The 22,556-nt window shown below is 39.1% G+C and overlaps 3 protein-coding genes across 7 annotated transcripts in view; 2 read left to right on the forward strand and 1 right to left on the reverse strand.

Annotated features, from left to right (window-relative positions):
* Positions 1–8,380, reverse strand: part of rnf157 (ring finger protein 157) — a 25,692-nt gene extending 17,312 nt beyond the window's left edge. For both annotated transcript variants that reach the window (XM_079260860.1, XM_079260861.1), the window contains exons 1-7: positions 7,868–8,380; positions 5,130–5,248; positions 1,723–1,811; positions 1,163–1,312; positions 691–808; positions 515–581; positions 377–420 (exon numbers count right to left, since the gene is read on the reverse strand). In XM_079260860.1, the coding sequence (XP_079116986.1) occupies positions 377–420; positions 515–581; positions 691–808; positions 1,163–1,312; positions 1,723–1,811; positions 5,130–5,248; positions 7,868–7,955 (675 nt within the window). In that variant the 5' untranslated portion in view covers positions 7,956–8,380. The remainder of the gene's footprint in view (positions 1–376; positions 421–514; positions 582–690; positions 809–1,162; positions 1,313–1,722; positions 1,812–5,129; positions 5,249–7,867) is intronic.
* A 524-nt stretch (positions 8,381–8,904) lies between these two features.
* On the forward strand, positions 8,905–12,776 carry srsf2a (serine and arginine rich splicing factor 2a). Of its 3 annotated transcripts, XR_013771768.1 has the most exons (4): positions 8,905–9,457; positions 10,405–10,783; positions 11,707–11,801; positions 12,270–12,776. XR_013771768.1 is itself a non-coding variant. In XM_079261031.1 (3 exons), the coding sequence occupies exons 1-2, from the start codon at positions 9,102–9,104 to the stop codon at positions 10,757–10,759; spliced, it is 711 nt and encodes a 236-aa protein (XP_079117157.1). In that variant the 5' UTR covers positions 8,905–9,101; the 3' UTR covers positions 10,760–10,783; positions 11,707–12,776. The 3 variants fall into 3 exon arrangements, 2 of the variants coding, with proteins under 2 accessions (XP_079117157.1, XP_079117156.1); XM_079261031.1 differs by having other exon boundaries at positions 11,707–12,776; XM_079261030.1 differs by having other exon boundaries at positions 10,405–12,776.
* Positions 12,777–13,892: 1,116 nt separating this feature from the next.
* Positions 13,893–20,139, forward strand: mxra7 (matrix-remodelling associated 7). 2 transcript variants are annotated; one of them, XM_079260998.1, is made up of 6 exons: positions 13,893–14,262; positions 16,050–16,157; positions 16,257–16,290; positions 16,398–16,509; positions 17,092–17,149; positions 19,738–19,757. In XM_079260998.1, exons 1-5 carry the CDS (start codon positions 13,996–13,998, stop codon positions 17,123–17,125), a joined length of 555 nt encoding a protein of 184 aa, XP_079117124.1. In that variant the 5' UTR covers positions 13,893–13,995; the 3' UTR covers positions 17,126–17,149; positions 19,738–19,757. The 2 variants fall into 2 exon arrangements, with proteins under 2 accessions (XP_079117124.1, XP_079117123.1); XM_079260997.1 differs by lacking the exon at positions 17,092–17,149 and having other exon boundaries at positions 19,738–20,139.
* Positions 20,140–22,556: the final 2,417 nt, after the last annotated feature.

Here is a 22,556-nt window from a genome sequence, read left to right on the forward strand (position 1 = left end):
AGGCCCTGAAATGTTGAACAGATACCAACTAAGAACGGAAAAAGATAAATCATGAGTTTCACAAAGCCTTTTTTTTTTTTTTTTTTAACAATTGTGGCTTTGCTTTCTTGCTTTAACTCAATCAGACTCTTGAGTTAAATTTAGAATATCTCTAGTGGGAATCATTAAATTGTTCCATCCATGGCAAACACAAAATATGTCATTCAAGCCGTAATCCAGGCACTTTTTACTAAAACAAAAAATAATAACAAGCCTATAAAACCAAGGACGACATTTCTCATTTTATAAAATGGTGCCAGTAAATCTTTGATATTGCAGCTGTCAAAAAGAGGAAATAAAGCATTTCAGCTCTGTCTAAGATCAGTATAATTCTTACCTTTTCAAACGTAGCCAGCAGTATGTGAGAGTGTCCCAAATGTTCTGCAAAGACAAAGACAGTGAACAAGTCTTTGTTTAAAATTCTCCTGCTGTACCCCCATGTCAGACAACATGTGGAATTAAACAAAAATCTTACCTTCACCCTCGTCTACAACTGCTTGCACAACCATGGGGAAGACCTCCTTGTCCATATCAAACAGTAGCTGAGAAGGAAAAACCCCTTTGGTTATAAAGATTATAAACATGCACGCACTCTGACATCCTCATGTGTGCATGTGTTTTAGTTTCAGTGCACGCACAAAATCACCTTACCTCATCATCAGCCCACTCACTCAGGTTGACAGTGTGCGAGGGCAGACAGAATTGCTGGCACACTCCTCTCTTGAAGTGAACCGTCTCAGACTGCAGTGAGCTGTCTTGTGGCAGGTAACTGCAGGAAACAGAGATACAGAGATACAGGAGCAAGAGGTCAGTGAGAGAATCAACATCAAGGACTGGCTGCTACCACAGTATCCTAGAGATCTGATGTACAGGCATAATAAGATGTTTAATTGCTAAAGAAATACCTATATACATATAAATACATATACACACACAAACATATTATATATATATATATATATATATATATATATATATATATATATATATATATATATATATATATATATATATATATATATATCATATAAAATAATATAATAAAATAATTGATAGTAGGTTTCTTTATAGATACGGTTATATTATGCACCATTTGGTGATCAAAGAACACATGTTTACTTACACAGGCACTCCATTGTGAAACTCCTCTATGGCCTGGTAGTAAATGGTAATGGCCACCTGTGTGTCAGTGTCAAAGGTGAACTCTACATTGTAGCAGGCTCTATTCTTCCCTGCTGCTTCATCGCCTGGCAACTTCAGATCTTCACTACACCTGGAAAGAAATGGGAGACATGCAACAAAGAAATTTGCATTTAGTAATGTAAACAGGCATGAAATGCAGTTATTAAATCCTTCAGGACCATTTTATTCAAGCTGTGACACATAATGTTATTTTAACAAGCCAATTAAAAAGGTAATTTATTGAGTTTCTGACTAATTTTGTGTATTATGCATTACTGAACATGTTGAAAATTAGTCTGTTTTCATATAAGATGGTTAGTGTAACTCTTACAATTACATTTCCTTTTTATTTATACATAAAAGAAATGAAAAACATGCCCATTTTGACTGTATCCCTAAATTTAGCTGCTGCAGGTTTTGCCCTAAAAATAACCAAGCAGTCAGACAGTTAAACATTAGTGGTTTGATAACAGGTTGTGTTAAGTGGACTGTGGTGTGTACCTCACAAGCCGTAATGTGTCCTTTCGAATGTTTATAAGGCTTCGTAGCGTCTTTACTGGTTCCTGAGGTGGAGGCGCTGCATATGGGAACTAAAGACAAAAAGAAAGCAAAACATTCTATACATAAAATAAATGTTATGTGAATAAGAAGTACTAGTATCCATTTCCTTTCAACCTCATTTCCACATTCCTCCGTTTACCGCAGCAAATTTGGAATTCCACGATGACCATGGATGCTCCAAATTTAACCTTTGGGCTGTCAGCACAGATCTCATTGGTGCTGACAAGTGCTGAGCCTGGGCAAAAAAATCTGCTCAGACTGTGTCTTTCCTGGGATGAAACTGACACTTCAGACAGTGTTTTTCACATTTCTGCACACAAGGGAACTGCAAGAGGGTAAATCATTGCAAAGTAAAGAAAAAAATAAAAAAGAAAATTGAGGGGGTCCGTAAAGCTACTTTAAAAAAAAAAACTGCAATACCTACATCTGGCTCAGCTTTTTCCTCTCACTTTTATTGAGAAAAAAAGCACCATTAAATACCTAGCAATAAACTCAACACATGACCTTTAAACTTGACTCAGTCTGTGGTTCACCTCTCAGCAACTCCATTACTGTGTTTGAAGTCAAAAATTGCTGAATGAGCATGAGGAGGGAGCCGAGGTGGTTTGAGGATCTCTGGAGCAGAAATATGCAGGATGTGGTCAGATACCTCGACAGTAAAACCCCTCATCTGAGCACCCGTATGTTTAAGTGTGTTTGTGTGGCTGTGAATGGCAACATATTCAGCACTATTACACATCTGGGCTCAGCAGGAGTCACGCCTGTAAACCACAAAAACACACACAGCAGGGTAACGGATGCTGAAAACGATCGTTCACTGTTGGTTTGTTGTTGTTGTTTTGTTTTTTTATTTTAAATTTAATTTTTGCTAAAGAAAATACATACAGGCAAGATCACAGAAGTAGATTTTTTTAATTGTATTTTTTAATTGAAAAGATACAATTAAAAGACTCAATAAGCATGTTACTGTCTGTATGATGCCACACATAAACAAAGAAGTGTTTGAAATAAATACAAGCAGCATCATGGTAACATAATGATGTTGCTAAACCGCTAATGCTAGGTAAATGTTCACCATATTAGTTTAAGATGTTCCAACAACAACTTTAAATGTGGGATAAGAGTGTCATTTCTCTCTATTTGTTTTCCAAATTAATTTGAGACAACTTATGCATTTTATCTTCTTAACTCATACGAGGGTTATCTGTATTGTGTTATATCATACAACAATGACGTAATGGAAAACTAAACTAATGACAATAGCCTACCCAAATCCAGGGCAAAACAAAAAAATCTGACCAGTATTTAATCACAAATAAATTAAACTGATTCATCTGACTTTGTTACAGTGTCACATAGGAAGCAAATTTATATAAAGAACACAAATGTCTATGATCCAATGGGATCAAGCTAATATTCATTCAAACAACAAAGAAATCATACAAATATTCTAAAACATCAGTTTTAGCCATACAAGTTGGGGGTGTGAAAAGAGATGACGGTTTGAGAGATTTCATTAAAATGCATAAAGAGAAATGCACTCTAATTTAATTCATTCACATAAGAGAAGGCTTTGTCTGATCATTTCTGAATAAATGTCAAACTTGTGATCTATTGTTAACAGTTAAATGTTGAAACAAAAGTCCAAAAAATATTTCTCATCACTTGAATTTAGCTCATAGAAACACTATTGCATAAAAATTGCAATCACATCTCTAACTAGGATGTTCATTTCATCCACATCAGGGCACACTGATGCCATCTGACATTATATTAGTATGCATGTTGACAAGATTCCTGTATACCAGATTGGTTTACTCTGCTAAAAAAGACCATGACATACTGTGTTTTAACATTACATTACACAGCATAGTCTGCTGTATGAGGGATAGTGTTTTCATGCCACATTTTTCTCATCAAACAGCCGTTTAAACTGGCAAATGATGATATTTTCCTGTCAAAATTCTGTTTCTAATTCAGCAGCTGGAGTATGTGGGGCATAATATATAGAAACACAACTGATTTCTTGTACAACTAACAACATTTTATTTAACTTTTTTATGCTGCAAAACCACGTAAAGTCAGTAGTTTGCTCTGCTTAAATTCAGTCTCAAGCATTTACATTACAAACTAATTCTCTCTTAATACATTTAATTCAGTCAAGATGTCAATGTACATTAATTATCACTTGGTTGTTATTTTGTTACCACAGGCTTCAGCCACCAGAGGTGCACCTTCAACTTGAACTAAATCTGCCTGGTCCCGTTTGGACGGGTTGTACTGGAAGACATTTAGTTGTGCCGGGATACTGTCTCAATGATAAAGAAAAAAAAAATTCTGATTCTGAGCTTAACAAGAGTCTCATGATAGATTCATTTTGTGAGTACCAGTAAATAAATCCTATTTACTGAATTGTTACTGTGACATTGCAGTATAAAACAAAGTATTTACTTAACTAAGCAGAAATTCTACCCATAGTGTTTTTTGTGTAATTCATGGGGAGCTTTCTGAGAAATTCCTAAACATAGCCTCCTCCATTATCACATTTGCCAAGTGGTGCATTAGACAGAGAACACAATAAGTGTGGTTAGGTTTATGGTTCTACAGCACCATTTGTTTGGAAACCACCACACATTATATAAGGCGGGTACAGCATCAGACACACACAAGAAGAAAAAAAAATGTTACCAGCAGAATTCAGTGCCCACAGCAGGATTATAAATACCCACATAATCAGGAAAAAAATGCACTTCTAATTTTATCTGCTGTCTAGCCAGAACCAGCAGTGCAAGTCAGATTAGTACACAGAGGGATGGAGCAGTGCCACTCAAAATCAGCCTTAACTCAGTCTGACACCACTCCAGTCTGTGTCAATTTCTATTTTCCCTCTGCAGAGCTCTTTATGATCTGCAGCTTTCATTAGTTTGACCTTCAGGTTCATGATTGGATTTGAAGAAACCTTCCACAGCTGCCGCTAATGAGTGTCTGTACGGGGAGTCGTCAGTTAGTCACTTTGCTTTTAATTATTTTAATGGGATGAAATGAATTTCAATTAGCAACAGACTGAAAAGCCGGCAACTGCTTTCGCAGAAGTCAACAAGTCAGCAATTACTTTTGATCCTGAAATGTCCATAAAACAATTTGTTGATCAACAAAACACCAAAAAAGGAAGATGTTTTTACCTCTTAACTATTGAATTAATTTCTAAGCCGATAAATTAAGTTATTACTATGACTTCTAAGATTTTCAGGAAATAATTCAACACTGGACGCACAAAACAACTATAGCTATATCTGAAGTATATTTTATATGCATTTCTTTCTTTCTTTTTTAGTAAATATACCTACCGCTACTGGTCTGGTCCCCAGGAAGTTAAGATCTGTATTTTCGCCGAACAGGTAACCCTCTGGGTGGGTGGAATCAAACTTCTCTCCTCCCATGATGAAATGACTGGCAAAGTAACTCCCTGCACACAGAGAGACTTGTGTTAAAACATGAGAAACTTAAAATGAACCAAGCTTTAGTTTACATTTGCTCAGCTTTTTATCCTCTTCATTGTAAATAAACATGTTTTTTAAAAAAGAAGAAAAAAAGCACTTAAGTCTAAACTATCCGGTAAAATGGAAACAAAAATTATCTCAAACATAAGGTATATATTTATATACAGATTAATCCATTAAATATTTATTTTTTGATTTACTTCTCGAAGAAAGCTAATTTAAGGAACCAAATTGTTAAAAAAAAAAAAAGACAGCTTCTTGCAAAACACTTATCTGACTCTAACTGGCATAAAACCAAACATTTCCTGTATCATCGTGAATGACTGAACCAGTTCCATTACAAAGATACATCCAGTCACGGCAACAATCAAATAATCAAAAGCCTAATAATCTTAAAATTAAATAATTTAATTTAATTATTGAAATGCCAAGAAACACTATTAACTGCAGGCAAAGGACTTATCTGCGTGGAGCCTGTCCACCTGTTTACCAAGACTCACAGTTGATGACAACAACACCCAATAGCTGCTCTGCTTTTTAATCATAGGGCTAGCTAATATAAGACGTTAATTGTGGTTCACAGTCTTTAAATACATGCCGGGCAGCAAACAAGTGATGTTTCCACCAAAAAGACATCTGGTCTGGCACTGAAGGTCTGAATCAGGACAAAATGTTTGAATTATTTGCCTTTAAAGCCATTAACATAATGTAGAAAAGCCTTTGTGTCTTTCTCCTCATCACCTTCTTATTTACAGCAGGTGGGAGAGGTGACCCAGGCTCAGCCTTTGTCACCAGATCCCGCAAACAGGAACTGGAGCTGACAGATCGTTTTCACTAGCAGCAGCCTCCACCACTACTTCTGCTTCAGGCTACAATGAGGACTGTTTATACAAATTCATACAGTTGCTGTGGGAAGAGTTTCAGCCACAAGTCAAACACAACTCTTCCCCCTTTATGGCCTTATAAGTCTTACGTCACACTATATCAACTATGCTAAATATATGAGGGAAAAAAAACTGAATATTGCTCATGTCCCACAAAATCTTATTACTTACACTGAAGTAGGATTACTCCTAAAGCTAAGCAGAACACGATGCAGCAATCAAAAAATGGAACATGACATAATGGGCTGAAGATGCTTAGGTCAACCAAAGGGTCAAAGGACAGTTTATGTGTCAGGAGGACTGACGGTAAGAAAGTATTTTCTCCTTCTCTCTAACACGTCACTGGCTGACAGTAGTATTAAAACTTTGCCTTGATTTTTGAAAAAAAAGTCAAATTTAGTCAAGATGACACAGAAACACTGGGAAATTGGTCAGAATTTGATGTGGTACAGTAAGGGTTTTGATCAGAACACTTTCTCTTGTAAGCGAGGCATAACTCTTCAGCTAGAAACCCTGAAAGGAAACCAAAGGCCATTAGATGCTAGAATGTCATGAAATCGCAGTATTTTACTAATCCTAACAAATTAGTTTTCAATCTGATCTGAATCCCATCTCCTGTTAGACGGTTGGGTGAAGCTCCACCTCTAAACCTCATCCGCCTTCTAAATGCAGACTTCAGTGCCCGTTAAATCTGATAATCCTTCTTTTCACAAGTTTCACAAAATGCCATGAGACTGTGTCCACATGCTTGGAGAAAAGAAGAGAAATTCAACAATATAAGGTTTGTTGGCTATTCCAAAAACATTTGTAAAAGTGCATTGCACCAAAGATCTTAGGTTTCAGAGGCAAATGTGAAACAGTGTACTTTTAACATAATCACCACTGAGAAAAATAAGAAAGTTATGTCGCATTACTTGTTTTTTTGTTAAACTCTCTCCAGAAAACAGAAGTAAAGCGTTGAATGGAGCCCACTTTGAGGCAATTCAGATAACAACCACAAAGAAAAAGTTCAGAGCCCAGGTTTTTAAAAAAATATCACTGTGCATTCCCACAACTGAACAAATCCATCAAGAGAAAATTTAACCTATTTTTATGAATCTCAATACCAAAACTTTCCAGGTTTCAGCTTTTGTTTCAGTTGCACAAGATTTTTTTTAATGCTTTCATAACTGACAATTTAAAGAATATCTTGTGGTATCAAACCTCTTTTACTGGTATTCTCTGACTTCAACTTATCTAATGACGACTGTGATGCTGCTGTTGATGATCATCTGTCATAACTTATTCATTTCTACATGCAGCTTTATGAAACCATGATGGAACCCAGTCCAGATAGTGCTAAAAATTTTTTTTTTTTTTTTTTTTTTTTTTTTAAAGTAGTGCTGTTCCTGCGTAATTCTGTCCCTGCATGGACACTGCAACGACAATGTCGTGTTAGGAATAAATTAGAATAAACAATCAAATGCATTAAAAATGCGTTTTAAGGAAATCTGCAACATGAATGAAAAAGAGAAAATGGCTCGTTAAAGCACAGGTCTCCTCTACTTCAGGTTGAGGGCTGAGATGCCCAGCAGGCCTGTCAGGAAACAAGGTATGATGGTAATGAACCCCCATCATGCGTCTGAAACTCGGAATAATAAATCTGCATTTAGCTTTGGAGCTTTTACCAACCCCAGTCCGACCTGTTGTGTGGTGACTTACCAGATTTTGGTGGATAACGATACACCGAATTGGACGGAATGTCCACTTCTTCCACGCCTATGTTTTGTCTGCTTGTTAAAGCTCCCATTTCCAATCAAATAAAAATCACTGGGCTTAATGGGCATAACACTTCAGGGTCGCTTTGTGCGCCGCGTCTCTTTATTCTTTATCATTTAATCCAGTTCTTGCTGGCCTGTCCATTTCTGTTGGGTCCAAGCCCCGCCGTGAATGTGACCGTCCCGGGGATTAGTAGTTGTTCTCTGGCTGCTTATCTCTTCGTGGTCAGCGGTAGAGCTGGTGTTGAGGCTGAAGAGAGCCGTGGTAGTCGCTTTAACAGCGGGGAAGCGCTCTCATAGTGCGCCGCAGGCGCACAATTGACCAAAGCTAAATGTCCTTCCCTGATTTTTTTTTTTTTACTTCATGTTGGAGAATGTGCCACAAAACAGTTCGTCGACATCTCCTGGCCCCTGCTGAATAATGGTCAAGTAAACCCGGTGCTTCTTGTTGCTGGATCCTGTCAGAGAGGTCTGAGGCTCCCCATGACGTCACACAGGCACAAATCCGGACCGTAGTTTTTGCGCAGTCCCACTCTCTCCAGTGACGAGCCGCTTTATAACGTGACCTTCTTACGCCAGCCGCGCTCGCGGCGTTGACTGCAGTGCAGAGAAAGGGTCTGTGGGATTGTTCCCCTCTGTACATAAAAAAGTAGAAATAAAACCCGATTGTTATTATTATTATGATTATTTTTAACTACTATTTTTGCAACAAGTAGAAATGTTCAATTCAAGAAGCACAGATGAGATAACACAAGTATGCAGTTATATCCGGAGCGTATTAATTTAAAAACCGTTACAAATGATAAATAAATAGCGACCTAAAATGAAACAAAACAAAGACACGACACCGCTCCTTTGTTGCTGTTGGAAGTGGCTCCCGGCCTGCAGGGGGCAGTGTTACCGTGGTAACGAAAGAAGCGAAAGCCCAACAGCCAATCAGAGGAGGCCAACACGGGCGGAAAAAGAGGGGGGAAAGGAAGCACCACTGCCGCCATTTCACGTGAAAAGCAGCGCGGTGGTAACAACGCGCGGTGTTTGTATTCAGGGGAAATACTTTATTTTATATAAATATATATACACGTCTGCTGGCGCATTCAAAGGTAAAAGAAAGTAGCTTTTGTCTAATTAATTGGGGCCCAAGTCATTGTTTAACCCAGCTTGCCTGAAGACGTGGGAAAATGAGCTACGGAAGGCCGCCGCCGGACGTCGAGGGGATGACCTCCCTCAAAGTAGATAACCTCACCTACCGAACATCTCCCGAGACCCTCCGCAGAGTTTTTGAGAAGTATGGCCGCGTGGGAGACGTGTACATCCCACGGGATCGGTATACGAAGGAGAGCCGTGGTTTCGCTTTCGTTCGATTCCTCGACAAGCGTGACGCCGAGGACGCAATGGACGCCATGGACGGCGCGCTGCTCGACGGGCGGGAACTGCGCGTTCAGATGGCCCGGTACGGACGGCCGCCAGACTCCATGTACAGCCGCAGAGGGCCTCCACCGCGTCGGTATGGAGGGTACGGGCGAAGAAGCAGAAGGTAATGCTAGTTATGTTTTAACAGATTAACTCAAAAGTGTGAAATCATTGTTTTAAGAGGCGCACAACGCCACTACTTTGTCTAGAATATTAATATTTTCTGTCATTGTATTTTAAAAAAAAAAAAAAAAAGTACAGAAATGGACATTTTCTGCATTAGAAAATAAAGTTGAGTGTTTTCCACTTGAGGGAAAATCCTCATGTAGTATTATGTAGAGCAAGGGTGTCAAACTCAAATTCACACAGGGCCAGAATTAAGATGAACAAAGTAGAGGGCCAAACTCATTTTTTTATTCAGAAAGTGATGGCTATTTGTGTTTTTATTATCTCTTTGAGATACAGGTAAAAAGATGCAGATAAAGTTTTATCCATTTATTTTGTTTTTAATCTACAAAAAAAAAAATCAGCAATATCTAATAATTGTGAGAATTGATATTTAAATTGAATCGGCACCCAAAAAAATTGGAATCAAATTGAGACAAAGGCATATCATCACAGTCCTAATAGTTAGCCCCCCCCCCCCCCCCTTTTTTTTTTTTTGTTTTGTTTTGTTGCTTAAACACTCAACCCAGAACAGGTTTTGTTTTTTTTTAAACTGACATAAATTTCAGGCCTCAATATCTGGAACTTTATATTCTTTTTAATTGTAAGCTAAGTCTAGCGCCAAGACCAAATTGTGAGATTTGTAGTATTAGTGGTAAGTGCGCTGCATAATTGATCGACAGACCAGATGTAATACATATCTGAAATCATCTCACGAGCCAAATATAATTGTAGTGCGGGTCAAGATGCTTCTTCTAAGTACCAACACGAAAGTCTCATTTATCCAATCATGCTTTAGACCCTGACATGTTTGTGCGGTCAGGAGAGTAAACCTTAAATAAAGGAGCAGGGAATGTTTTGCTGATAAACTTTAATAACTAAATATTTTCCTCTTTGTATCTTCAGCCGATCAGCCAGCCCTCGGCGTCGCAGACGTAGTCGCAGCCGCTCCAGGAGCAGGAGCCGTTCACGATCCAGGAGCCGCCACCGCTACAGCCGCTCCAGGTCCCGCTCCTACTCCAGATCCAGGTCTAGGTCCAGATCCAAGTCGAAGTCCAAGTCCAAGTCTAAATCCAAGTCCAAATCCAGATCCCCAAGGAGGAGCAAGTCAAAGTCTCCTTCCAGGTCTCGTTCCCGCTCCAGGTCCAAGTCTAAGTCAAGAAGTCGAACCCCACCTTCCAACAGAGGGTCAAAGTCCAGATCCAGGTCCAAATCCAAGAGTAAATCTAAATCTCCAGTGGACAACGGAGCAGAGTCTTAACCCAAACTCGGACGCAACATGACGGTATTCAGGGGAAAGGGGTGGATTGAAATGTACATTGAAGTTTTCTTTTAGTTTGTGTTCTGCAGCCTTTTTTCACAAAAGCAACAAAGTCTGCAGAATGCTGTTAGAAACTAAAACAAATGTGGGACTAATGTAAGTTAGACCTGTAGCTTTGTGTATGCTTTATTTTGCAAGCATTTTGAGCCCATTTAAATCATACACAGGCTACATGAAATTTGGGTTGATGGTATATAGATTTTGTTATTTAATCAACATTTGTATTTGTGTGTTTGTTTGTGGGAGGGAGTGGGTGGTTGGGACATGGGATGCTCACTCAAACGTTCACCTAAATGTGGAATTCTTTCCTCCAAGCTGCTGAGTCCTGTTTGCAAAGAGAGGAGGAGAAGGAGGAGATGGGGGTGTGGCAGTGTGAGAGCAGTTAGTGTGTGATCCGCCCATGTGACCTGCCTGTTGCTGAGAGCGATGGCAGTTGCTAAGGAGCAGGTCACCAAGGCAACGGTGGTTGCTATGGAGCAGGTCGTCATGGCGGTGTTTCGAGCTGTCAGTTGGTGTATGAGGTGGTGGTGTGAGGTACGTTCACGGGGACCACAGGCAGATGCACTGAGCAGTGTTCCCACCTGTGCCTGTGGTTTCCTCCACCTCTCTCAGAGGGAACCAACCCCGAGGTTTGTTTTTCAAATATGCCAGAGTGTAAGACTGTTAGATAGTTTTGGGGGAGAATTGGGACAAAAACATGTTTAAAACAAATGTGAAGGTTAGCAGAAATGTTTGGTTTTCTAAAACAATATGATTTGCATAAAGACATTGATTCATTGTAGTGTTGACATCAGAGCAGTATGTATAGAAATATTCACATCAGCTGTAGGGCTTAATGTAGCAGTCTGATTTTGCTCTTGCTAACTCCACTTTGTCTTTCCTTCCAGATCTCAGATGATTTGAGCCTTTGCTGAGGACATCAAGAAAAATTCTCACATTGAGCAAGTGGACTCCACTATTGGCACTGAATGCAGACTGAAAGGTTATTGGAGTTTGGTCTAAAATATTTTAAATGTTTGATTCGACATAATATGCTTAAGAAATTTCTGAAACTGTAACATCGTTTGTAAAATTCAGTACATTGAAAGAGACATGTAAGGCATCTTTCCTAAACTTTTCCCCACCTTGCTATTTTGTATTAAATTCCTAAGAATTAAAGTTTTTTTGTGAGATCACTTGTTTAACACACTTTCTGTTTGGATAAGAAGCTTTCCTTTACAAAGTTAATAAAGAAAGGATGTCCCATAAATGTTCACAGAACTTAGTTATGTTTTTTTCATCTTTAAATTTTAAAAATGCGCAGTGATATAAATGCCACTTGATTTGTGATTTGCTAATCCAGCAACATAGTTTTGAAAAATGTTTTCAAAAAGTTGTATTTTTTTCTCTCTGGTTAAAGTTGCTTTCCTATGACTCTAACCCTCTTTCTTGTGTATCTTTTGTGCACTAGGCGCAGTTGTGTAGCAGTTGAATAATGCTGGTTAGCTGTTAAGATGCGGTGCAGTGCGGTGGTGACATGGTGTGGCGTGTTGCGGTGCTGAGTGCCCGGCACTGTTCCGGGGCTCGACCCTTCGCTGCCGTTTGCCGGTTTGTAAGATCACAGATGTGGCAGATCATCCATCCTCTCCTGTCTTGTGATTTCTCCCTCCCTCTATGTACTGTTCATATCCTCTCCTCTTTCCTGTCTTTTTTTTTTTTCCCCCCACTTTTAATGTTTTGTTTTTTGTTCCTCCTTTCTCTCCCTTGTCCCTCCCTCTGGTTTTTCCACTGTTTAAACTGGTATTGCTTGCTTTGAAAATGGGTCCACTGTGACTCCTAGTGGAGGATTCAAAGGGCAGTTTTGGAAGATTGTGAATTACATTTTTTTTTTTTTTTTTGTATTGCATTCCTATGTGAATCTCAACTGTCTTGTAATTGCTTCAGGTGAATGCTAATAAACATCTTTGTTGGAAACATGTTTCATGTTGACTATTTTAAGTTTCATATTTTATTTACCACAATGTTTGACACATAGCAAATGTTGGTTTTCAACTCTGGTGGGAATTAAATGATCTCATGATATATGGTCTGAATTATACAGGAGAATTGAGGGTGCATCAGTCAAGACCAGGATAATAAAGTTCAAAATGGATGAAGTGTCTGAGAAAAGGTCGCTTTTCCATGAAACTGGCTAATTGTAGAGGATTATGCTACTTTGTTTAACAATACCGTGTACTGTTTTATACTGTTCGTGGAAGCATTGGAATGAATGTCTGTCTTTACAGACGTTTTTATAATTATAGTTTGTGTATGTACGCTATGTGTCTATATATGAATGTTTTTGGGGGTTTTTTAATTGATGTGTCTGGAATAAATATATAAGTGCAGCTTGTGACTTAAACTTTGGTAACTTGGGGACAGAAATGTTGAAAAAAAGGTGGATATGTGGTTTAACAAATGTTCTATACGCCTTACATTAGATGGCCGTCAATTATAAGTTTCATTTGAACAGTATGTCCCACCTTGTCCCAGTCAGTGCTCCTGCTCCCCCAATCAGCAATATCCTAAGCATGCACCAGCAGAATTAACTAGGATGTGCCTGCTTGGCTTTAAATAGCCTAATTCATCAGTAGACAGACAGATTATCTATATGTTGTGCCTTAAAGTTATATGAGATGGATTGCAATCGGTTGCTTGAGCCACGTTATGTTGGTTTCTTGGGACAAACCAGCAGATAAATGATTTTGTAGTAGTTGCTTTTGTTTACACCTCCCAGTTTTAATTGTTTGAAAGGTGTTTCATCAGGTGAGAACACCTCAGCTGGTGGTTTAACCCGCATGACTTTATCAGCCTGCTCCTCCCGTACACGGGTTCTGTCAGAAACCATTTCAATGAAGCGAGTTTGTCCCGCTGAGGAGATTACCGACACACACAAGGAGTTCAGAGCCGAGCACGTTGCAGCGCGCCGTGCCAGCCCACCTGTCCAGTCCCAGTCCGGTGGGGAGGCGTCACCGGAGGATGTGACGTCCTGGTCGGAGAGGAGATTGTCCCGTATCCCTCTAACGTTGGCCGTTAACGTTGATGTTTGGTGGGGATTATCACAAGAAGCGGGATGGCTGAGTGAGCTGCGTGCGGGCTGGTCGGCTCAGGTGAAACCGTGGGAGGAAAAAGCAGGAACAACAATCAGCCAAACAACAATGGATGTTACTTTTGTCATATCCGCTATCATTTTCACGCTTCTCGCTATTGTGGTTGCAACGTCGGTTTTCAGCGGCTCCTCGCCTGCAGCAGACTTCGCAAACGCGCGGAATTATTTCCGATGCAGAGCAGACGGTGCGGCCGGAGGATTAGAGCAGAACGGCCATGTAGCCGACAAGAAGAGGAAGAAGAAGGAAGTGGAGGACTGGACTGAGATCAGCGGGAGCTCACACGATCACTGGGATGTAGTTAAATCTGTGCTTTCAGTAAGTAGTGTACAGACAGAGAGGTGTGGTTGTTTGCTTTCTTGAAGTGTTTCTTTATGTAATTCTCCCTCAATTTCAGTTAAGACTTCCTCCTACACGGAAATGGTACATTATCTACAACGGAGATGGAAGAAGTACTGAAATCCTTTAATAATACTTATTATTAATTAGGTATCCACTTTCAAACAAAGCAAGACAGGAAAGAGGATAATGGTCATAATTATGTAACACTAAAGCAATAAATGGTAGGGCTGTGACGATATGCTCTTGTCCCAATTCGATTCGATTCAGATTCTTTGGGTGCTGATTCGATTTAAATTGCGATTCTCACAATTCTTTGATATTGATTACTTTTGTAGATTAAAAACAAAATAAATGTATAATTATTTTTTTTAACTCTTCATTTTCCTTGATTTCAATTTGGAAAAAACAGCACAGTAGCCAGACCATCATTCTGCTGCTATAATGCCCAAGAAGTCAAAAGATCAATAAAAAACAATAAAAATGACAACATTTTTATAATGGATTATTTTTATTTATAAAAAAAAAAAAAGATTTTTTTTTAAACAAAAGATTGATTTTAAAATTGTGACGCAAAAAAATCCTGATTTTCAATTATTCGATTCGATTTTCCCACCCCTAATAAATAGCTTGTTCTGATACATTAGATGTGCACATGTGATTTAATTTTATTATAATTGATGCATTAACATGCAGGCAGTGTTTTAACATTTTACCTGCTCCTGTTCAGATTAGGAAATTTCACATTATATGTAGTTTCCATTTACATAATCTGTACAGTCAAGGGCTGCACCAATGAAACTATCTGTAACCTTACATGTAGACCAATCAGCCATAGCTATAAAACCACAAGCAGGTAAAGAAAATAACACTTTTTCTTGTGTTAATGCAATGTCCTGCAAGCAATTCCCCCTTCCTGTCATTGATCTTGACTTGGTGTACAGTATAAGCCTTCTCAGGTGTCCATCAAGTCAACAAACTTCCCAGTTACTGATCTAATGGCATGTGTAAGAATCCACAAACACCTTATTCGACAGCTCAAAGTCCAAAGTAAGATTGCCAATGTACCAAGACGGGACATTTCAGGACACAATCAAGTGATCTTTATATTCAGCAGGCTCCTATTTCAGATTGCTGTACAATTTTTATTCTGGTTTTAATCATCATGGAAGCAATCAGTCCCAAGCTTCTGAAATTTTATGTTGTTTTAATTCATGACCATCTATTTTGTTTGTTTTTCAATTGTAGGCCATGGCTAGATTGATTTATTTGTTAGCTCCTTTTATAAAAGAGAAAAATTGATTAAGAAAATGTGAAGCAAGCTTTGGGAGTACATACTGATTAAAGTTAATTCAAGTCCAGTACTTTAGAGAAGTAAACTAAGCGCGATGCATAAGACATTGAGATGCATCAACATGGAGACTTCGGCAACATGAGTTAATTCTGTTGTGTGTTTGACTGAAACCATTTAAGAGAAGTGATAAGGCTTTATTCTTTAAGGGCCAACAGCCTCCATCTATCCTTCTGTTATATCCCTCTTGACCTGTTGTCTGTTAAAAGACAGCAGGATATCTCAATGAGACTTTAAGCAGAATACTTCATTTCAAATTAATGAAAAAATGACACTTTTCAGAAACCCGGTATGGGTTTATGCAAAATCCAGGCAAGATGGTAAGTAACACAATCAGTGTGGCTGTTGATCACACAGATAGATACTTGAAAAGCAAAGCATCTGTGGAAAATGATTGTGTGATGCCGTCTGACAGGAGGAAGCTCACCCCCATCATCACATAGAGGAAGCAGCAACAACTGAGCACTCCTCCACATCCAGCTTGTCTGTCCCCACTTGCGGATCCAGGCACATGAGTTTAGAGGTAGACTCGTCGTCTGAGGCCTCATCGGGGAGGAGCCGTAGGTCGTTCATTGGGCTCTCTGATACAGAGCTCCTAAAGTGTGCTTTTTCTTACCCCCAGACTGAAGGAGCCACAGAGAGCCCAGGGACCAATGGTGAGCACTATAACACTTGGAAACACTTTTTTATTGAATATTTTAATATTTACTGGTTTTTCTATGTAATATTTGTGGATTGACACTTTTTTATTTATTTGTTTCAGCAGAGAAAATGAATACAGGTCCAAACAATTCCTTGAAGTATGTCCCTGGAAAGGCACGATCCCATCATTTAGAGACGATGATGTCCAAAGAGGAGCTGGAGGAGGAGCAGAGGTTAGTAAAAACTACAAATATGGAGTCCACTTTCAGATGAAAACCCAGCTATTTAGAAGTTTTAAGCTGTGGTTTGTTTGTAGGTCATTTTTTTGCCTTTTTTTTTTTCCTTCAAAGTTTGACAAACACACTCCCAAGTGTCATGGAGTAAGATCATTTTTAAAATGTGGCAAGCCAGAAGTTTTAATGATAACTAATCTGTAGCCTAAAGGCTGAATTATTCCTCCAAAACTAGTCCACCTTTCTCTACTCACCCATCCCATCCCATAACTAGAAAGAAAGAAAAAACCCTTCAGCCACATCTACTGAAAATGGCTGTGTCCATCACTTCCTCCTCCCTTCCTTTTGCTGCTTCACGTGTGCTGTTCTCACTCAGAGCCTTGCACGTTTACCTGCTCTATCACCGCTCAGCTTTAGGCTGGACAGTGTAAAGCAAGCTTGAGCCTTTGCCAGGCATTAGCTGACTGGCCGATGAATGACAGGAGACTTAAAGTCGAGAAACCTCTCAAAAGGTTTTCCTCGCTGCTTAAAGAGAAAGTGTTTTCTGTAATGCATCTGCACACCCTGCTCTTATCATTGCAGGATTCACTCCAACACAGATTTTAACTATCTGTGAGCCTGAGAAAGGAGCAAATATGTGGTAAAGTATGAGTTATTCTCACCTCTTTATCCCAGAAGAGTCCCTTTCTGGCCATTGTATGAAAACAACTCCAGGCCAATTTGCAGTGGGATTTGCCTCTGCAGCTTTTTATCCTCATGTGGCCATGAAGCGACTAATAACTGTGCAGTGTTACTGATTGGATCGTGCTTTTCCTTCCCTTGCTCCCCATTTATTAGCCATTAGACTTGTTCCTCAGGTGTGTCACAGCAGGTGTTGATTATATCTTCAGTGGCCACCTCCAAGGTTAGTTTATTCTTTGAGGACTTTGCTCTGCTTTGCCACAAGAGGGAGCTAAAGTAATACAATACTGAGACGATCTGATAAGATAGTGGTTAATAAAACCTGTCAGTCACTTAAGCCCCTTTACAGATCAGTCCAGTCATGTAGACACAACAGCGAGTCCCACGCTAAGCCACCTTTGCCCATTCACGAATGAACTAAACAAGCTGGCTTCATCTCACACCAGAAGGTACAAATCATCATGGTGTTGCAAAATCAGAGGAAGCGTAAGGTTAACTAATCTGAGATGGTGTGAAGTGCTGTATAAAGTGTGCATCTGATATATCCTTCATACCATCTCCTCAGATGACACACAATGTTGTGCCTGGTGACATTACATACATCATGCTTCAGCAAAACTTCGCATAGCCTGCCTCGATGGCAACTTGATCTGTGAAAACTCACATGAAGTGGCATGTTCTGTCTCCTGCGTCAGCTCAGTGAGGTATCAGGTGGATTTACTCACAAATCACACCTAAAGGCAGTCCAGTCCTGGTTTGAAAAGGTTTGTGAGAGAAGCTTCAGAAATGGAAAAGCTAATTGACAATCCCAACCTTTTCTATGTAAATTTACCAACACCTGAAAATATTCAAAATAATATAAGAAACTCAGAAGCATTTCCAAAGAGGCAAAACAATAGATTTTCTGGCACCTTTGGTGCACCAATATTCAACTAATAATTTTGACAATCTGACTTTGCTGCATCCCAGTGATTTGTTCATTATTTATTTACATTTTTTGTGAGGCATGCATGCACGTAATTCAGAATATCTTTTGCTCACTCCTTAAACATTTTTAGGTTCTAGGTGTGAGTGTTAAACTTTCTGTAAACATCATTATCTATCACACATTAGAGCAGTAAAAATGTATATATTTAATATTTAATAAACATTTTTTAATATTAAATGATCAACCATGTCCTTTATATCTGTACATAATTGTCATTGCAACCAAAAACTGGAAAAAAAAGGTTATTTGTTAAAATTATTCTATTCAATTCAGCTTTATTTATATAGCGTCACTTCACTACAATGTCATCTTATGACACTTTACAGACACATCCATTTGAGCCGTTTTATTATAAATAGCATAGTTAAGGAAAACCAACGGATTGCATCGAATTTTGGCTTTGATCCAGTCCTCCATACTGAGCTGCATGAGGCCGCAGTGGAAAGGATAAACGTCCATTTTAACAGAACAAAAAAACCTCCATCAGAACCCAGCTCAGGGAGGGCAGACGTATGCCTCGACCAATTTAAGTGAAGAGGACAGGAAAGAGAAACCAACAAGCTCTGCAACTTTTATATAGGAATATATGCAGAAAGAGAAGAAATATGTTCATGTTTGTTCCATTTTAATAACAACCTCGGAAGAATGGGAAAGGTTCAGGAAAAAAATAAGTGAAATCTACGAAGCCTATCCGTGGCATCAGCAGAAAGACATGTACGATCAAATAGCATGAGGAACACCTTCTCCAATATTCCTTTTTATCTGTTTATCAAAGATATAGTGTGGCATTTATATACATTTAATTTTTTTATGTCTTTTTTGCATTAAAAGGACATTATGACATCAGGCTTTTTACCATTTTATACAAAAATGGCATAAGCCATCTGCAACAGATGACAATATGTCATAACTAACCACAGGACTGAAATAAAATTAGAAAAGTCAAATTCATCCTTTACTCATCTGTGATAATAGAAACAGTGTCTAGAGAGAGTTGGACCATCCATCCATGTCCTCCTACATGCAAGTAACTGTTAATGTAGTTTTTTGAGCTAGTCAGTTGGATGATCCTGCCAGACATACTTTGATAGTAACGTTATGGTACAGAGGTCTCTCCGTACGGCAAAACAGTCACTTCTTCTTCATGGATTATTAAGATTGTTGCCACAATTTGATGGTGGTTTTTCCACATTGTTTTTACCCATGGGCCATTGTCAGAAACATTTGGTTTCAGAAAATATTTTTTACCGGTGTCACCTGATGATCTGTGTGGAAATCCTTGTTCAGCATCTTTTGTTTTATTTTGACATTTGTATCAATATTCAACCAGAATAGGATTTACTGGTTTGTTAGATTTAAATCTGGTAAACAGCTTAATGTTCATGTGCTGTTTTATTCTAATAAATGTTTTCATGTTCTAGTTTTTACATAAATGCACAAGAATTTTTTTGTCCATATCTAATAAAAAGCTGCTTTTGGGTTTTGTTTGATGTTTTTGTGCAAGTAATCATCATTTTTCCCATTATCGCTGAGTGTCTCTTCGGTATTTGTCTTGCTAGGGTGCAGCGTGAGCAACTGGCCGCCATCTTCCAGCTGCTGAAGGACAACAAGGAGACATTTGGAGATATGTCAGAGGGAGACTTGGAGGACCAGCTTCGACTTTACTCCATCTGAGATTCCTGAATGTTATCTACTTCATATCTCTGCTCCTTAACTCCAAAGCTCACCGGAAGGACTAATCCAGGACACCAAATACAAATATATGTATATATATTTCTTCACAGTATTGAACATGGCCGAGCAGTCCACTCTCACAACAACTGGTCTCATTTGTGTTTTAAATTTTGCAGTCTTTTCCATGTGTCATGCACACACACTCATGCAATGGAGCAGGTTATTATGCAAATAATACCAGGAATGGGATAAAGGAATATTTTTTCTATTAGATGCAGCTACATAACGCCCCCCATTGTTGTTTAATAAACCAAATCATTGTGAGCTTGTGTGTGTGTTTTCTGCTTCAGTTAGTCTCTTTTGTCAGCTTGTTGCATCCTCCACGAGAAGCAAGAACTTTTCTTGTTCTCGAGGCCCCGAGAAAAAAATTACGTTATCTTGTTCCAGCGGACAACAGACAACAGAGTCCTGCTGAGACAGGACACATACATGTTAATGGTGCAACACTGTTATTGGGGGGGGGATAAAAGAGATAAAGAAAAAAGCTCAGTGTATCAGGAAATGTCCCTCAGCAGTCTAAACCTATAGCAGCATAACTAAGGGATGCCAACCATCCCTAGCTATAGGACTTATCAAAAAGATAAGTCTTCAGCCTAGTCTTAAAGGTGGGGAGGGTGTCTGCTTCCCTAACACTAACTGGGAGCTTATTCCATAAGAGAGGGGCCTGATAACCAAAGGCTCTGCCTCCTGCTCGGCTCTTTGAGACTCTAGGAACCACAAGTAAGCCTGCAGTCTGCAAACGAAGTACTCTGCTTGGTATATAAGGAACTATGAGGTCTTTGATATATAGTGGTGCCTGGCTGTGGAGGGCTTTATATGTAAGGAGAAGGATTTTAAATTCTATTCTAGATTCAACAGGCAGCCAATGAAGAGAGGCTAAAACTGGAGAAATATGATCTCTCATGCTGGTTCTGGTCAGGACTCTGGCTGCAGAATTCTGGATCAGCTGAAGGCTTTTCAGGGCATATTTAGGACAGCCCAGTAATAGAGAGTTACAGTAATCTAGTCTCGAAGTAACATAAGCGTGAACCAGTTTTTCTGCATCACTCCGAGACAGAATGTCCCTAATTTTGGCTATATTACGTAAATGAAAGAAGGCTGTTTTAGTAACCTGCTTAATATGTGGGCCAAAGGACAGGTCAGGGTCAAATATTACTCCAAGGTTTCTCACTGTAGCACTGGAAGCTAAAGTAATGCCATCCAGGTTCATTACAAAACCGGAAAATTTAGCTCTGAATTTTTCAGATCCAACGAGAATTACTTCAGTCTTATCTGAGTTTAAGAGGAGAAAATTTCTAGACATCCAAGTCTTTATGTCTATGAGACAATTTTGTAGCCTATCGGGCTGATTTGTTTCATCTGGTTTAAAGGATAAGTATATTTGAGTATCATCTGCATAACAATGAAAGTTTATTCCATGCTGTCTAATAATTTTGCCTAAAGGGAGCATATATAGCGTGAAGAGTATTGGTCCAAGTACAGAACCTTGAGGAACTCCATGACTTACTGTAGTTTGGGAGGAGGACTTGTCATTTACATGAACGAACTGAAGTCTATCAGATAAATATTTAAACCAGCTTAACGCTGTACCTGTAATTCCAATCATCTGTTCTAGTCTTTGTAACAGAATGTTATAATTGACTGTGTCAAATGCAGCACTAAGATCAAGTAAGATAAGTATGGACAGAAGTCCTTTGTCTGAGGCCATGAGAAGGTCATTAGTAACTTTCACCAATGCCGTTTCAGTGCTATGATGAGCTCTAAATCCTGACTGAAACTCTTCAAATAAATTATTTCTGCTTAGGTGGGCATGTAGCTGAGCTGAAACTATTTTCTCCAGAATTTTGGACATAAACGGGAGATTAGATATAGGTCTATAATTTGCTATCACCTCTGGATCCAGAGATTGCTTTTTAAGTATAGGCTTGATTACAACAGTTTTAAATGATTGTGGTACATACCCTGTCACTAAAGACAGCAGGGGGCCTGTGCCCAAAATGCCCTTGGGATAATCCGGCCTTGCTCCTCATTTTTGTCATTTATTCACAAAGTAAAATTAAAATAATCAGAGTTAAATTAGCGGCACCATTTTCTGTCATTTTAAAAATATATTGTGTCTTTTTGTGGAAGAATGGGATCAGTAATTAGATAAACTTGGCATATGTAATTGCCAGGCAACAGAGGACCGGAGCACTATGGGTCTCGTACACTAGATAGGCCGTCTCATTTTACATCTATCTCATTGTAAGCGCACTTCGGTGTGTGCAGACGATGTAGAACACTTCGTTGCCTACGCAGTCTGTGCACTTGGAAGTGTGCAGACCCTGAATTGAGAAGCACACATCGAGCTGGCAGAACTTTTTTCTTGTGCGGTTCAGAGAAGTATTGTGTGATTGGTCGGACATTTGAGGTGGGCGTGGTTAACATGAAAAAAGCATGAAGCGGAGTTGCTGCTTCCGCGTTTTAGCTTTTGCAGGTCAAACGGATTGTTTTGATAAAACAGCTGATCGAGGTGGTGAGAAAGTACGAACATTTCTACATGTGGCATTAAAACACTCAGACCCAGCCATGTACACAACCTGCCCTGCTGCTGACGAAGCTGAAATATGAAACTAGGAAAGCACTTGGAGAGCAGAAACCTCCG

This window comes from Telmatherina bonti (assembly GCF_933228915.1).
Source record: "Telmatherina bonti genome assembly, chromosome: 21".
In the NCBI taxonomy this organism is placed as follows: Eukaryota; Metazoa; Chordata; class Actinopteri; order Atheriniformes; family Telmatherinidae; genus Telmatherina; species Telmatherina bonti.